The sequence below is a fragment of the Lissotriton vulgaris genome, chromosome 7 (assembly GCF_964263255.1).
Source record: "Lissotriton vulgaris chromosome 7, aLisVul1.2, whole genome shotgun sequence".
Taxonomy (NCBI): Eukaryota; Metazoa; Chordata; class Amphibia; order Caudata; family Salamandridae; genus Lissotriton; species Lissotriton vulgaris.
The window spans coordinates 1,516,110,030-1,516,126,318 of record NC_141695.1 but is presented as its reverse complement, the minus strand read 5'-3'; the positions used below and the strand labels follow the sequence as shown (position 1 = coordinate 1,516,126,318).

The 16,289-nt window shown below is 48.2% G+C and overlaps 1 protein-coding gene across 1 annotated transcript in view; it reads right to left on the bottom strand.

Moving 5' to 3' along the window:
• Window positions 1–16,289, bottom strand: part of LOC147705913 (uncharacterized) — a 336,615-nt gene that overhangs the window by 220,293 nt on the left and 100,033 nt on the right. The window contains exon 2 of the mRNA XM_086929576.1: window positions 7–91. Coding sequence (XP_086785702.1) covers window positions 7–91 — 85 coding nt within the window. The remainder of the gene's footprint in view (window positions 1–6; window positions 92–16,289) is intronic.

Here is a 16,289-nt window from a genome sequence, read left to right as displayed (position 1 = left end):
ACTCACTCTTTGTACACAGTTCCTGTTTGGTCTGTTACAGGAGCGGCAGGCAACGGAAGTATGTAGTTCTTTGGAACACCATTTGCGATAGCTGAAAAAAAAAACACAAGCAATTGAAATATATCCTGATAATATTTCAAAATCAAAACCACATATTTCAATGATAACGTTTCTCACATACACATCAGTACCACCTCACTGTACGTATTGTGCAGTTTCTAAACATAACAGTACTTGTTATTCTGTCTGTGTAAGGTATAAAACTTTTTCATAACATTAGGGCATCAAATAACCTTGGGGCACAAAATGCAGTAGTTAGGTCATGCATAACACATACATCATTCAAGGAGCAGCACCTGCGCTCCTAATCTCAGTATACGTCGGTTTTCCGGTTCCCCAAGATGCTGGAACACCTGCCCTCTTATTAGGGACAATATAGTACTCCCAGGAAGGTTTCAACTTTGGCCCCTCAGGAATGGGGAGGCAGCTGCGACCCTCCCAGTATGTCGCGAGGTAAGGGAGAGGGCACACACACTGTATATGCAAACCGCATGAAGTGCAGCTGCCAACGAATGTGCACTGCAGCTGCTGCCAGCACAGGGGAGGCAGTGAATACAAGAAATGCCCCCAAGGTCAGCCGCGGTCGGCAGTAGGAGTTCCTGCAGGGCTGTGACGTGGGGAGGAGGAGGGGCAGGGTGGGGGTAGTAATGTATGGATTAAGGAGTTTAATAGGTAAGTAAACATATCATTAAATAAAACAAATTTTGTTGCGTGCACTGAATCACCAAATGCGATGCAGTGCGCGCAACGAAATTAGTTTTATTTATTTATATGTTTACTTACCTATTAAACTCCTTAATCCATACATTACTACCCCCCACCCTGCCCCTCCCAGTGCCCACATTACCGCCCTGCAGGAACTCCTACTGCCGACCGCGGCTGCCCAAGGTATTTTCCGGCACTGTGGGGCTTGCCCACTTTTTATGTCAGAGGGAAACCTCTCTCGGTCCCCCACATGCAGAGGGACTCACAGCTGTCCCCAAGTGTGGTGCAGCTGTGACCTTCCTGAAGCAGCAGTGAGCATCCCCAAGCTCATGCGGCCTTCTTTCTGTCTCTGGTGAGTCTACTAGCTGACCGGCACCCTCCTTTTGCGCTTTGGATGCAGGTATGGCTGGTTGGATTTTGCAAGGCTCCGATTCCTTCTCACACAGCCTTCTTGTCCCGCTTTGGATGGTGCCACGGTGGGTGTTCCCAGGACTTAGGCAGCTTCTGTTGTCAGCCAAAGCCTGGAGCTTAAGAGAAGGCTTGCTTCAGCTGGCGATTGGCCGGTTGGATATGCAGAAGGCCACCTCTCCCCTGGGGGCCTTACGACGTGGCACAGCGCTGCAGTGCCTAATGCCCTGCCCCCAGCTGTGAGGGGCAGATTTGCCCAGCGATTTGGCCACATCATTGTAGACAGCACTTGGGGAAGTTTCCCCACCCGCTAAGCATCAGGTGATCTCCTGACACCAAAGTACCCTCCACGCAATTGAACTCCTTTTCCAGATTATGAATACAGTGCTCAATCTGTGCTGTTGGACAATTTGGTGAAAGAACAGTCCAGACAGGACCACCCATGCAGGTTACTACCCCACACAAGTTGGGCAGGGCTCCTCACACAGTTTCTCCACCTCTTCCCACAGGGAGGCTATTTGAGATCAAGCAAGGATCTTTTTTTTGAAGTCTTTGATTTCCCTGAGACTTCCAACAAGAGACAAGCACATACAAGTCCTTGGAGATTTCGTCAGAAGAAGGATAACACAGCAAGGCAAAAATAGTCAGTCATTTTCCTCCAACACTGGCAGAAGCAACAACTGCAGACCAAACCACCTTCTCACACAGCAGGGCCATCACTCCTCACACAGTTTTTCAGATTTTCTTCTTGCCTGGGTACTCTTTCGTTCTTGAAGTAATCTAAAGTCCTAGAGTTTAAGGTCTCACACTTACACCCCATTATTCCTTTTGTTCTCTTTGCTGTAAGGGTCTCTGAGCCCGGACAAACCAGTGTTGTACTCTCTGGTCCAGCATGACCACAGGGGGTTGGAGACAGCATTGTGCAAAGGAGACACAGCCTGTTCAGGTGCTAGCAAAACCCCTCCCACCACTCTAAATGCAGCCCAGGTCAATACAGCCTAGTGATGAGTCACCCAGGCAAGGCACAATGAACCCCCCCCCACTTGTGACTGTCTAAAGTGAATGCACATCCCCAGCTCTGGTCACACCAAAGCCAGATGCTGAATACAGAAACAGTTAGAGGCACACAGAGAGGTAAAGCAAATAAAAGCCCACTTTTTAACCCCATGCATGCTCATGACGGAGCCGCTCCGTCATGAGCCGCGGTTGCGCTGTGCTCATGACGGAGCGGTTCCGTCATGGCCCTGGCGCCGCGCCTGCGCGGCGCTGATTTCGCGCCTGCGCGGCGCGTTCTATTGAGCGGGCGGGGCCATGACGGAACCGCTCCGTCATGAGCACAGCGCAACCGCGGCTCGTGACGGAGCGGCTCCGTCACGAGCATGCGAGCACCGCTCGCCCCCCCCTAGCTCTGCGGCGGAATTGCCGCCGCAGCAAAGGGGTTAAAAGTAAAAGACACACAGATGATGGACTAAATGTAGAGCAAATCAGGCATTGACCCCTAGTCAGGAGAGTTGGGTTAAATCCATTGTTCTTTTGCTCACCATGCCACCCCAGTTTAGACCCATCCATATGCAAATCAGTCTTGCCCCTGTGCCTCATGGGAACAGTCCAGCCCGAACTGCCAAGCCAGGTCTTTCCTGGACTGAAAACAAGCATCCTGTGAACAGTTTGGGGGCATCACCCCTCATCAGCCAATCTAGCTTGAATCCAGTGACACAGTGAGCCTGGGACCCATGCCTGGGCATACACGGCACACTTAGGGAGAGAAAGTAAAAGATACACCGATGACGGACGGACTGCAGAGCAAATCAAGAATTTACCCCTAGTCACCATGTTTTTAAAAGCAGTGAAGAGAGAAGTATTATTAAGAACCAACATTGAGAAAGGCACGACATGCCAGAACCCGCGAGTGCTCCTATTCCTGGTGGACGCCGCACGGGGGCAAACACACCTACCCGAGGAATGGAGGCTGAGACGCTCGCTGCCACAGATGCTCCTGGGGCCCTGACGCTGTTGGTCTCCCCTGCCGCCGCAGCAAGCACCACTGCGTGGCCGCAGAGGGGGGAGACTACAGCTCCCAGGATCCTTTGCCCGCACCGCCCACTTCCGCCTGACAGCGCGCCCGGAGGCGCATAAAGACCAGGAGCTCCCTCCACCTCACGGACGCGCGCGGGCGGCGTCGGGCGAAGCCCGGGCAAAGGGCGGGCCCTCTGTGGCCGTCCGGGGCAGGAGGCGACAGGGCTGGGCCAACCCTCTGACATCGGACCATGGGTAAGCGTAAGAACACCCCAAATACAGAGAAGGGGGGCAAGAAGGCCAAAGTACTGAGACACTCAGAGACTATTATTTCCTATCTTACATCTGCTGTGGGGGCTTTGTCAAAGGAAATAGCCACAGCCCAACAAGAGTTGGGCTTGAGTTGATATCACCTCCACCTATCAACCAGTCTACCACCTCAGACACTGCCCCAGCCCTATGTATTCCACTAGAGCCAGAAGTGGTTGTGCTGAACTCTAACCCCTGCGCTGCTATTACTGTCAGCCCAGCCCAAGCCCGCTCCCCTGTTCCAAATTTGCTAAGTCAGCTCAGGGGCTCGGGCATGAGTAAAAAGTTACCACAAAAAGGAGGAAAAAGTCTGAGTGTGTTAATACCATTGAACATTTGGCCAAGGAGAATATTGGTGACCACCTAGAAGCGCTATTCGTTGCTCGTATTGAACCCTTGTTAGTGGGCATAGTGAAAGACATTGTTGACACCTTGAACACTTGCCTCGCTGGTCTCCTAAATAAATGTGCCCTAATTGACAATTTGGTTAAGAAACTGGGCTCTGTCCAGGAATCACTAAGGGTGGATAGGAATTGCGCAGATATTAGCTCACATAATGCAGCAAGTTTAACGGTCCCACCATTGTCATGCAAAGGGGGGACTGTAGACAACCCTAGGCCCCTGGTTCCTTGTAAACCTTTAAGTAGTCCTGCTACTTCTCAGCCAACTCCGGGACATACTGACAGCCACCCTGAGATTCACCACCAAGTCACCAGCACAAGGGCTAAGGGGTGCCAATTACACTTAGATCTGCCCCCGGAGGCCGTACCCTTAGTCGCCGCATTTATAGGGGTTCCCCGCTAGTAATCAGGGAGTTAGAATCCACAGCGGCACTAATACAAAAGGCCAGTCAATGGTGTGCTGACACTAGTAGTGGTGGGACAAACATTTCCAACAGGATCATAATGGCTAGAAGGGTGGGCTGGATTGGATATCGTCCCAAAAACGTGAAGGGTGACTGTGTCATAGTTAACTTTGACAGCCCAAACCTAGCGGATAGCCTGTTTTGGGACAGTTCAGCGATCCTAGACACAGGAAACATGAGACCGGTTCCCTTGGGCTTTTTTATCCGCCGCCCGTCACACAACACTCACTTGCAGATTCATATCCCAGGTCACGTCACTCTGTCACGGTAGGGAACGGTTGGAAAGCAGTAACAGAAGGGTCTAGACGGGGCAGGGCCCATATTTCTGGCGTGGGTCCCGGCCCAGTCCTGTTCAATAGATTCTCTCCACTCGTTGATTTAGAGGATATTGACTGACAACCAGCCCAGTTTGTCGTCCTCCTTAAATGGGACCCCGACTGTAGAGGGCATAGCACTGTGCAAACTTATTACCTGGAATATAGCAGACATCGGAGCTAAAAGGGCAGATACAGCTTGGATTGACTTTGTTACTAGGCACGACGTGATAGCCATACAGGGATCATGGGACACCTCTGCCAGCTTTTGGCTGGATGGTTTTACCAGCTTTGCCGCCCCTGCAACACCCAGTACCGCAGGTAGAGCTAAGGGGGGGCCTCTTTTTTCTCTGCTCATTAAAGCTCACCGGGTCATTTAAGCAGCTGGAGTCAGGTTCATTGAACCTTTAATTGTGGAATTGACAGTTTCACCTGCCCGCACACTTATTTTAACACCTTGGCTGCTAGCGATATTTTCCTTCTGCGCTGCATTCCCAGAATCCCCATTGTTCATGACGAGCTCAGCTCGTCATCAGCACAGCTCAACTGTGCCTCATGTCGAGCTGAGCTCGTCATGAGCATGGAAGGGGTTAATCAATTTTTATAATTCCTGGGAAAGGGTAGTGGATCATGACCACATTGCCTTCCTTGTTACATTTTTAGGTAATTTCAGTCTAAATAATTACACCAATTTTGAGCTCATCTTAATGGGCGATTTTAACACCCACCACTGTAGAAGCTCCTGTTACACAGGAGAGTATGAGGGTCTCCCAGGTGCGACGGCCCCTCACTTTGAACACACAAGGTCAGGAGAAGCCCTTGAAGAGTTACTGGCCAATTTTAACATATATGAACCATTCTACACAGGGGGCGAGAGATTATGCACATACAAGGGCACGGACCATGGTTCTGTAATAGACTATATCTTTGTGTCCCCAGGGATTATTGCTAAGGTCAGGAAGTATAAAGTTATTGCCTCGACTCATAGTGACCACAACCCTTTGTTGTTGGAGTTGCTTTGGGGCGAATCCCCATGTAAACAGATTGGTCCTTCCCAGCCAGGGTCTACAATGGTGCCCACAGACCAGGGCAGAAGGCTCAAATGGGGAAAGGTGGTTCTGGAAAGTTTCACCACTAATTTACTATGTATGTGCACAAATCTCGAAGGACCTGACGTCAAACCAGAGTCAGAGAACGGAAAAGCCCCATAAATGGTTTGACGCCAATTGCTCGAGAATCCACAGGCTCCTTAAGCAAGCCCTTACATCCACTCCGAGAGACAAGGCCCTCTTTTCCAACTTGAGGAGGGAATATAAAAAAAAACCGCCATTAAAAGGGGCGCTTGGGATAAGCTACTATCAATAGACATATTGCGAGATAGCAGACAATTCTGGGTCACAATAAATCAGCCATTTCTCGCAGATTCAGATAATGCAGTCACAGACTGCGTTATCCCTGATGAGAGGTGGCTTCTTCACCTTAAAGAAGTATATGGTGACCATGACTGTGTTGCCCCCTGTGGCTCAATGGTAACCCTTGACCCCGCCCCCGTAGTTTTTGATAAAGACGAAGTAGAGAAAGCCATCCTAGAGTCATCAAAAAACAAGGCGCCGGGGCCTGGCGGCGTACCGGCAGACCTTTATAGACACTCCCCGAACCTATGGTCATAGGTGCTAACGAATGTCTTTCGTGCTGCCAATGATAATGCATTTCCTACCACCTGGGCAACCTCAATCATCGTGCCAATTTTTAAAAAGGGGCAGCGTAACGACCCAGCATGCTACAGACCCATTTCCCTCCTCGACTCTGCCATTAAGATCTTAGGCAGAGTCCTCTTGCTCAAGCTAAGGGCTCACTTAGAGGTCTGAGGGGGGCTCTCAAACATACAATATGGGTTAAGAGAGAAAAGGGGTACCCTGGACCAATGTTCTAACTTGCACCTTTTAATCTCTAAATACACAGTAGCCAAGGAGGGGTCCCTTTTTCTGGCCTTTATGGATTTGGTAAATAGGTCCAATTTGTGGTCCATTTTACTGGAGTTGGGAATTGACGCCTCATTGGTTAAATTTATGGCTTCCCTGCATCAGGAGTTATTTGCCACAGTTAGAGTCAGTAAGGAAGGCAGGTGCACGTCTAGTTTCAATTCAGAGAAAGGGGTGCGCCAGGTTTACATCCTGGCCCCCCTTCTCTTTACTATTTATATTAACGGGCTGGGAAAACACCTAGAGGCAGGGGGGGTGGACGTTCCTCGTGTAGGAGGAGCCACTGTACCGGCCCTCCTATACACGGACGACGCAGTCTTAATAGCGAGCACTGCAATGTTCTCCAGACATTGTTGGATCTCTTCGGGTCCTTTGTAGAGAACCTAGACCTAAGAGTCAACGCAAAAAAAAACACTCGATGGTGGTTGGCCAACAGAGAAGTAAGCCTAAAACTATATCCTTCATTTGTAAGGGGGAGGTGGTTTCAAGGGTTACCGTCTTCCCCTACTTGGGAGTCCTGTTCGACGAGAGGGGGTCGTTGGTCGTTGGTCCCCCAGATAAAGGCTTAGACCTTATCCCTGGCCCGTTCCACGTCTGCCCTGATGTGTTTCTCACAAAGGCTAGGGGCCAGGCCAATGGAGGCCCTTTTGAAAGTCTATAATAGCAAATGCATCCCTATTGCCACCTATGGGTCAGCCATGTGGGGCTATGTTGCCCAAGATAAAATCCAAATGGTAGAAAATGGGATCTTAAGACAATTTCTGTCTGTCCCTAAGTCCTCCCCCAACTTCTCTATCCACTCTGAGGTGGGCATGGTTTACATAACGGATAGATTGAAATTGGCCCCCCTAGTATTCTGGGCAAAAACATGGCTTAACTCAGAATTAACCTTGAACCACGCAATTCTGTCGGATGTTTTGTCTATGGATTACGCCATGAAAATACCCTGGTTGAACTACCTAAAAAACACCTTTACATACCTAGGGAGACCCGAACTTTTTTTGTCACCATCCAACATTAGGAGAGAGGACGTTAAATGGATCAAGAGTCACTTCTTGGAGAGGGCATGTTTGGCCAGAGAGGAGAGGGAACTAGCGAAACCCTCAGTAAGATCACATTTCATGTTAATCACCACCCCTTCCCTTGAACCTTACCTTAAAATTGTCACCAAACCCCTACACAGATTTTTAGTGACAAAGTTTAGGTTTAATCTGATTCATTTCTCTTTAGGTTGCTATTAATCATGGGCCAAACCAGAAGAGCCTCACCCCTGTGACTGTGACAAATTTTCTCATCAAGATACCATGCATTTTATGATGTTTTGTGGGTTTTAGGCGGTTGCAAGGAAAAAATATTTATATCCTGTTTTGAGGGAGGCCGGCTTTATCCAAGTCAGGCCTGCATTAATTTACCTCCAGATGTTGAGCAACACTCGCATTATCTATTGTGTGGCAAATATCTTAACGGCGGCTTTCAGAATTAAGAATAAACATGCGCCACCAAATGCATTATAATAATCATGGTTTTGCCCACATTGATTTTATTTTCGTGTAATTTTTAGTGTAAATGTTTATTTGGCCTTAGCACTGACTTTGTACATCCATGAATTGCCTATTTTTACCTTGTATGTAATTTTATGCCTTTAATGATTTTTAACAAATCGAATAAAGTGTATTTTGACTGACTGATTGGTGGATTGCTGTTGATGGATATATATATATATATATATATATATATATATATATATATATATATATATATATATATATATATTACCTACTGGCGTTCGCCAGTAGGTATATATAGTTAGGATTTTTTCCCTATGGGACTTTTGAAAATTCTATGTCTAATAACTTTGGCGTTTGTGGATGGAATCGGCTGAAATTTTCAGGAAAATGGCACATTTTGTTTTTGAGCAGCTCCTGAAAATTTGGTGGGGTTTCGTCAAGGGGGGGCTGAGAAAAAAGGGGGGTCCCAAAACGCGTTTTTTGCATTGAGTTTTCCATAGGGCGGTTGGACTCACTTTTAGCTCGAACGGCTGAATGGATTTGCACGAAACTTGGCAAAATTGTAGGGACTGTTAGCCCGATGTGCCTTTGCTAGGTCTCAATATATGTGCTCCAGTAGTTTTTGAGAAATTAACGTTCAAACCAAGATATATATCTGTAACAGCGCTCTGGGCAGCGATCCGGTCCGCTTACTTTTCGCTTATCGGAACTTTGCGCGCAGAAAGCTGATTGGCTCTCCGGTGTCTGTCAACATTCTAAACAGTCCGGAGCGGACGCCATCTTGTCTCTCGGTAGGATCGAGAGAGAAGAAGAGGTGGAAAACGAAGGGGGAATTTAATGAAAGGGGGCAAGGTATCCCCCTCTTGACCCCCTAGGAATGTTGTTGGGGTTATTAAAGGGTCCCGTGGGGAAAATAAAAAAAAAATGATTTTTCACGGTAGAAGCGCGGCCGCGAACTGGTAGCGAAACGGGAATTCGCCATTTTGTGCTTCGTAAATTAAATTACTAGTTATAAGTGGGTGCGGGAGACGTATCCTAATCCCCTATGTTTCCTGAGGGTGGGTGAGGAGGCTGATATATGTTGATACATCTCTTCCAGCGGCTGTGCGTGAGCTTTTTTTTTTTTTTTGCTGCGTGACAGTCCGGAGCGGCCGCCATCTTGTCTCTCGGTAGGATCGAGAGAGAAGAAAAGGTGAAAAACTAAGGGGGAATTTAATGAAAGGGGGCAAGGTATCCCCCTCTTGACCCCCTAGGAATGTTGTTGGGGTTATTAAAGGGTCCCGTGGGGAAAATAAAAAAAAAATGATTTTTCACGGTAGAAGCGCTTCACGGGCCGCGAACTGGGCCGCAAACTGGTAGCGAAACGGGAATTCGCCATTTTGTGCTTCGTTAATTAAAGTACTAGGTATAAGGGGGTGCGGGAGACATATCCTAATCCCTTATGTTTCCTGAGGGTGGCTGAGGAGGCTGATATATGTTGATATATCTCTTCCAGCGGCTGCGCCATCTTGCCTTTTTTCGAATGCCACAATTTTGTCGTGCACGGCAGCCATTTTAGATGCCAGGCTGGTCCCAGGCTATCACCTACCCCTGCGGATGTAGTTTATGGCCCCAGCTGTAGAGAATTCAGACATGCCAATCCTCCTGATTCAGGCGTGTGAGTACTGATTTCAGTGCTAGTCTCCCGCCTCCCGATTTCTGCAAGCAAAAACCCGGGGGCATATTACGAAGAACTAGCGATAATTTTTGTCTATAACTTGTTTAGAGACAAAAATTATCGCCGCACATCGGCGATTTTTATCGCAGATAAACCTTGCTATTATCGCAGAAAAGTCAGCGATATTCATGTATTATCGAGCAAATGCTCTTAGCCATGTTATCCACCTCCCATTGGATAACATGGCTAAGAACTGCTCAGGGCAGGTGTTAGATTTTGGAGATATTCGCGCTTAGCGCGAATATCTCCAAAAGTTGGTAATAGAAGGTAGCGATGTTAGGGACTGTTTCCAGTCGCTAACATCTTGGCACGCCACTTTGCATGTCATTAGTGATAAGTATCACTGACATGCAAAGCCGGGCCCAAGATGGTCGCTATCTCCTTTTAGGTGTCACTAACTGGTGTTAGCGACAGCTTGATAATAGGGAAATAATTTTATCTCCGCTTTCATTGTTTTTAAAGCCAAAAAAGCGGAGATAAACCCCCTTGCTAATATGCCCCACGATTCCTTGGGGGTTTCAGCTGATAGGGCTTGGTATTGTGTTACATGGTAATTTTTCCATGAAACGTCAGAGGGTCGATGTAGGGGTTCTAGAAGAGGTGATAAACCATTTAAGCCTCATGAACAAGCGCATGGTCTTTTAAAGATTTCTGAAGTACTCGGGGCGGCGGTGTGTGTGTGCCCTCTTTCAGGAGCGGGCGGGGGGGCACTGCCAGCAACTTGCCAGGTCAGGTAGTGTTCAACACGTGCATCACCCTTTCTCTGCTTGCTATTGCGCTCCATGCTTCGGAAAGGTAAGAAAAAGAACGTGCATTTGAGTTTGAAATGTCCGATCCTGCAGCAGCACACTTCCAAAGCCCACACATGACAATAACCCGATTCAAGGCCCCATTCACCCGTTTTTCAAAAAATAGATAACAGTCCAACAAAGTAAGGTTATAAAACTTTATTAACTTTTAACGATAATGAACAGAACAAAAACTAAAAACATTTAAACATTTATTAACACAAAAAGCAACAATGGTTAGAAGCTGTCTTTTGTGCGAATAGTCCCAAGGCAGCACAACGTGCAGAGTTCTGGACGGCACCCAGGTGATGTCGCCTGGGTGCCGCACTGGTTTAGGGATCCTACAATGCTGCTCCGAAAATTGGCGTGGGGTGTCCCGGGTGGGGCGGGGGGAGGCCTCGTCAGTAGCGGTCTGTTGTGCGAATAGTCCCAAGGCAGCACAACGTGCAGAGTTCTGGACGGCACCCAGGTGATGTCGCCTGGGTGCCGCACTGGTTTAGGGATCCTACAATGCAGCACAGAAAAACAGCGTGGGGCGTCCCGGGTGGTGCGGGGGGAGGCCTCGTCAGTAGCGGTCTGTGTCCAGTGTCACATGGCTGACACAACATGTACGACAGGCACCCAGGTGATGTCCAGTAAACTGCCGCACTGGTTTTGGTATCCTACAATGCTGCTCCGAAAATTGGCGTGCGGCGGCCCGGGGGGGGGGGGGGAGGCGGCGTGAACGGGCCTCCCCAGGTGGCGGCCATCTAGCTGAGTTGCGTCTCGCTCACCATGTTGTGGAGTTGCTCCCACTCTTGCAGTGCAGCGATAGGCGGCTGCCACATGGTTGTCAAAATGGCGGACGGCTCTTCGGTTTTGGGCCTGGTCCACTGAAATGGCCCTGGGACACCTTGGAAGTCGGACGCTTGCCTGCTAGGGCTTGGGCTCCATTCTCGAAAAGCGTCCCCTCAGCCGTGAAGATTGTATAAAAGTCTTGGGGGCCCCCGACTCCCGCAGGCTTCCGGTGGGGAGCGGCTGCCATGATTGCTCGCGGAATGACCACGACGGAGCCACGAGATGGTGGTGCTCTCATGCTGACGCCAGCTTCAGTCTGAATGATCCAGAAACAAGGTGGGGCTTTCATCGTTTGGGAAAAAAAAATGTTCTAAACCAATGAAAAGTGTTATTTTTAGGTCATATGACCAAGCCTTCCATCTTTAGGAAACCAAAAGTAAAATGAACCAATGAAAAGTTTTATAAACAAGTCACATGACCTGTTATGCGACATAGGGCTACAAAAAGCGTAGAAAATCCGTTGGCACGTGAGGCGGCGTCAGTAGCGGACCGATGTGCGAATAGGCCGAAGGCAGCACAACGCGCCGAGATCCGGATGGCACCGAGGTGGTGTCCAGCAAATTGCCGCACTGGTGTGGCCATCCTACAATGCTGCGCCGAAAGACGGCGTGTCCAGCAGAATTGCGGTCACTGTTGCGGTACAGTGACTCGAACGCGCCGAGATCCGGATGGCGCCGAGGTGGTGTCCAGCAAATTGCCGTACTGGTGTGGCCATCCTACAATGCTGCGCCGAAAGACGGCGTGTTCTGCTGAGTTCCGGTTACTCTTCCGGCACAGTGACTCGAACGCGCTGAGATCCGGATGGCACCGAGGTGGTGTCCAGCAAGTGGCTGCACTGGTGTGGCCATCCTACAATGCTGCGCCGAAAGATGGCGTGGGGTGCCCCGTTGGCTTATGAGGTGATGTCAGTAGTGGACTGATGTGTGAATAGGTCGGAACCAGCACAAGGCGCCAAGATCCGAATGGCAAGTCCTGGATGTTGAGTGCCTCAGTTGAGAGTTCTGAGCAGTGCTTGCAAGACTGTCTGAAGCTTATTTGCACCTGCTGCAGCTTCACTAGGTCCGGCGGAACTTGTTGCCTTTTCCTTTGTGCTTCTTTTCCTACAATGCGTTTCTTCTGAAGACACGACCAGGTCCCTGAATGTGTGCAGGGGGACGCTATTGAATGAATGAACGCGCCAAGATCTGGATGGCACCGAGGTGGTGTCCAGCAAATTGCCGCACTGGTGTGGCCATCCTACAATGCTGCGCCGAAAGTCGGCGTGGGGTGCCCCGTTGGTTTATGAGGTGATGTCAGTAGCGGACCGATGTGTGAATAGGTCGGAACCAGCACAAGGCGCCCTGCACTGTTGAGCCTTTTTCAATGTCTGTTTTTTGTTCTTTCCCCTCCATCAAAAACAAAACAAAAATACAAGGCGCCAAGATCCGAATGGCAAGTCCTGGATGTTGAGTGCCTCAGTTGAGAGTTCTGAGCAGTGCTTGTAAGACTGTCTGAAGCTTATTTGCACCTGCTGCAGCTTCACTAGGTCCGGCGGAACTTTTTTCCTTTTCCTTTCTGCATCTTTTCCTACAATGCGTTTCATCTAAAGACACGACCAGGTCCCTGAATGTGTGCAGGGGGACGCTATTGATTGAATGAAAATGGCGGCTTGACACAAAGCTGACTCAAGCGTTACTGTTGGTGCTATACAGACAAAAATTGGTTTTCAGTTTGTACATTCTTCAGGTTTTTTTTTCCATCCAAGTCTGATTGAGAGTTTGTAGAAAAATGGCTTCAGATTTTCCACATACTACTCTTCAACATTCTTCCTAAATGTAACAATGTGAAACTCACTAGGAGAACGGCTGTTTCTGTTTCCTTTCAAAATGCTGCCACCAATATTTTCTGAATGGAAGACACCATCTTGTAACATAAAGGGCCGAAAGGGGTTCTGGTCTGGCCGATGGTTGGTGGAGACATTTTGACTATATCTTGGACCTGCCCGGCCTCGCCCAAAATGGCGCCGGTATAAATGGGACTCGTAACTCTTTGCCCGCAAATGTATATCTAGAAAATGTTATTGTAAGTGGCCCTGTCGTATTTTAATTACAAAATGTACGTCCACCGATTCCGCAACTGTTAGACACCTTTGTTCTTGTCACCTAATGGCCCGCTCGTTACGTTCTTCTACAGTGTAAATGTCTCCTCATCATATACGATTTGAGTTTGCTCCGTGGCCGGCCCACGTGGTTATAGGCCCGTATTTGTATACTGACATTTTCACAATAAAGGTTTTTAAAACAAAACACGGTAGTAGTATTTTCATTTGTAAAGTTTTTACTTTTAGTGACTGTTTTCGAATCAGTAAAAGGCAAGTGAAATAAAGCAGTCCAATTACATGACGGATAAAAGGTATAATATGTAGGAACGCAGTAAAGATAAATGGTCAAGGGCAGTTGTGTTTTTCATGTCTGCAACATAAAGTGATCGATAAGAATCTGATAATCAGGCGCATCGGCGACTAAGACAGCAGGCCGAATCTCTTTTACTCAACGGCTCCGTCATGGAAGGAAGAAACGCCATTTTTCTCGAAAAAGGAATATATTTTACTTGCCAGACAGATGTAAATTTTCCGGGAAAGTACATTAGCCTGGAATATTATAACATATGTTTGAAAAAAAAATATTGTTCGAAAATAATAAAAAGCGTAATTTTTAGGTCATATGACCAAGCTTTTCATCATTAAATTAACAAAAGTAAAATGAACCAATGAAAAGTTTTATTAACAAGTCACATGACCTGTTATGCTTACGTTACGCGCTGCGCGCCGCGCCTCGGATCACTTCCGGGTGCGCTAACGCGGCGTGTCATAAAACGCATTACGCGACAACGTAGGTCAAGAATATAGTCTAAATGTCTCCACCAACCAGCGTTCAGAACACAACCCCTTTCAGCAGTCCAAAAAGTTCTGTTAAATGACAACAGAGGGGACAGGCAACAAGAACCATCAGTCAAAGAGGGGAGGGCAAGTTCTTCTCTTCCGGGTCATGTTGGGGCGCTACCGGAACTGATCGAATTGGTAGTCTACAGTGTTTCTGGATGTTTCAGACTAAAGCTGGCGTCAGCATGAGACCACTACCATCTCGTAGCTCCGTCGTGGCCATTCCACGAGCAATCATGGCAGCCGCTCCCCACCAGAAGCCTGCGGGAGTCGGAGGCCCCCATGACTTTTGTAGAATCTTCACGGCTGAGGGGACGCTTTTCGAGAATGGGATCCAAGCCCTAGCAGACAAGCGTCCGAGTTCCAAGGTGTCCCAGGGCCATTTTAGTGGACCAGGCCCAAAACCGAAGAGACGGCCGCCATTTTGAGAGTCCTGTGGCAGCCGCCTATCGCTGCACCGCTAGAGCGGGCGCATCTCAACTACATGGTGAGCGAGACGCTGTAGTCGCAAGAGCGGGCGGAAAAGAGCTGAATGGCGGAAGAGGCACAGTGTAGCAAAAGCGGGCGGAATGGCAACTAAAACGATAAAGGGGCGCCTCACTACAGCTTGTCTTCAGGTCAAACGGATTGTGGGACAAGGTCCAGAATTGAAGAGTCATCAAAAGGCAAAAAGTACCGCCGGACCCCGGGAGCCGGCCGCCTATGTCGGGGGCGATCTCAGGCTACACCAGTGCTATAAGACTTGGGGAGGGTGTCGGAGCCAAGCGTCTTCTCCGAGTCCATGGCCATCACAGCGCCCCTCAGGGGTCTCCGTCAAGCTGTTTAGGAAGGTAACATATCATATTGTTTTCTAATGCAGTCAGGTCCACAAACGACACTCACTTACTTTGAGAATAGTGAAGCTGCAGTAGGAGGAAATAAGCTTCAGACAGTGTTACAAGCGCTGCTCAGAACTCTTAACTATGGCACCCAACATCCAGAACTTATGCTATTTGAGAATGGTAGTGACATCGAAGCATCTCGGGGACCAAAACCATTAACGTACTTTCACGTATGAAAATCTTACTTGGGGAGGGGGCAGGAGCGAAGCGCCCCCTCCCAGTCAGCGCCACCACACCGTATGTTGAAAATCTGAAGCCATCGTTCTACAAAGTCAATCAAACTTGGATTGAAAAATCTAGAAAAATGTACAAACTGAAAACCAGTTTTGGTCTGCATAGCATCAGTAACAACGCTTGAGTCAGCTTTGTGTCAAGCCGCCATTTTGATTCAACAAAGCACAGGCATTGAAAAAGGCTGAAATTCAGAACTCTAAACTATGGCACCCAACATCCAGGAGCTTGCTATCCGGATCTTGGAGCCTTGTGCTGTTTTCGATCTATTCACACATCGGTCCACTACTGACATCATCTTATAAACCAACGTTATGTAAATAGTTTTTTAATAAAATGTTTTACCCTGTTTCTTTGCTGGTGTGTTGTCTATATTTTTAATATTTGCATAGGGTTTGTCATTATTTTGTGCGGGATGGGTGATGGAGCCGAGCTGTCTTGCAGCCCTCATGGTGTGGAGCTCAGTTCATCTCACTATTTTCGTATTTCTCAAGAAGGGTTGTTCCTAATATTTCTATTTTAGCGAGGTCAAAAAGAGATCCAATTAGTGGCCTACTGATTTTGCTCGATTACTTTTATTTTTTTACACGATTTTTCACTATCTGCAAAGACTAAACAGAGTATTGCGACTTTGTGCTTGTTTGTAAATAGAGAATGATCCAAAGAGAACCAATTCTAAAACAGTAAATGCTTGGACAACAATCAATCAAATGGAGAGACAAGGAGGTACGACGGATTACAACGGGGG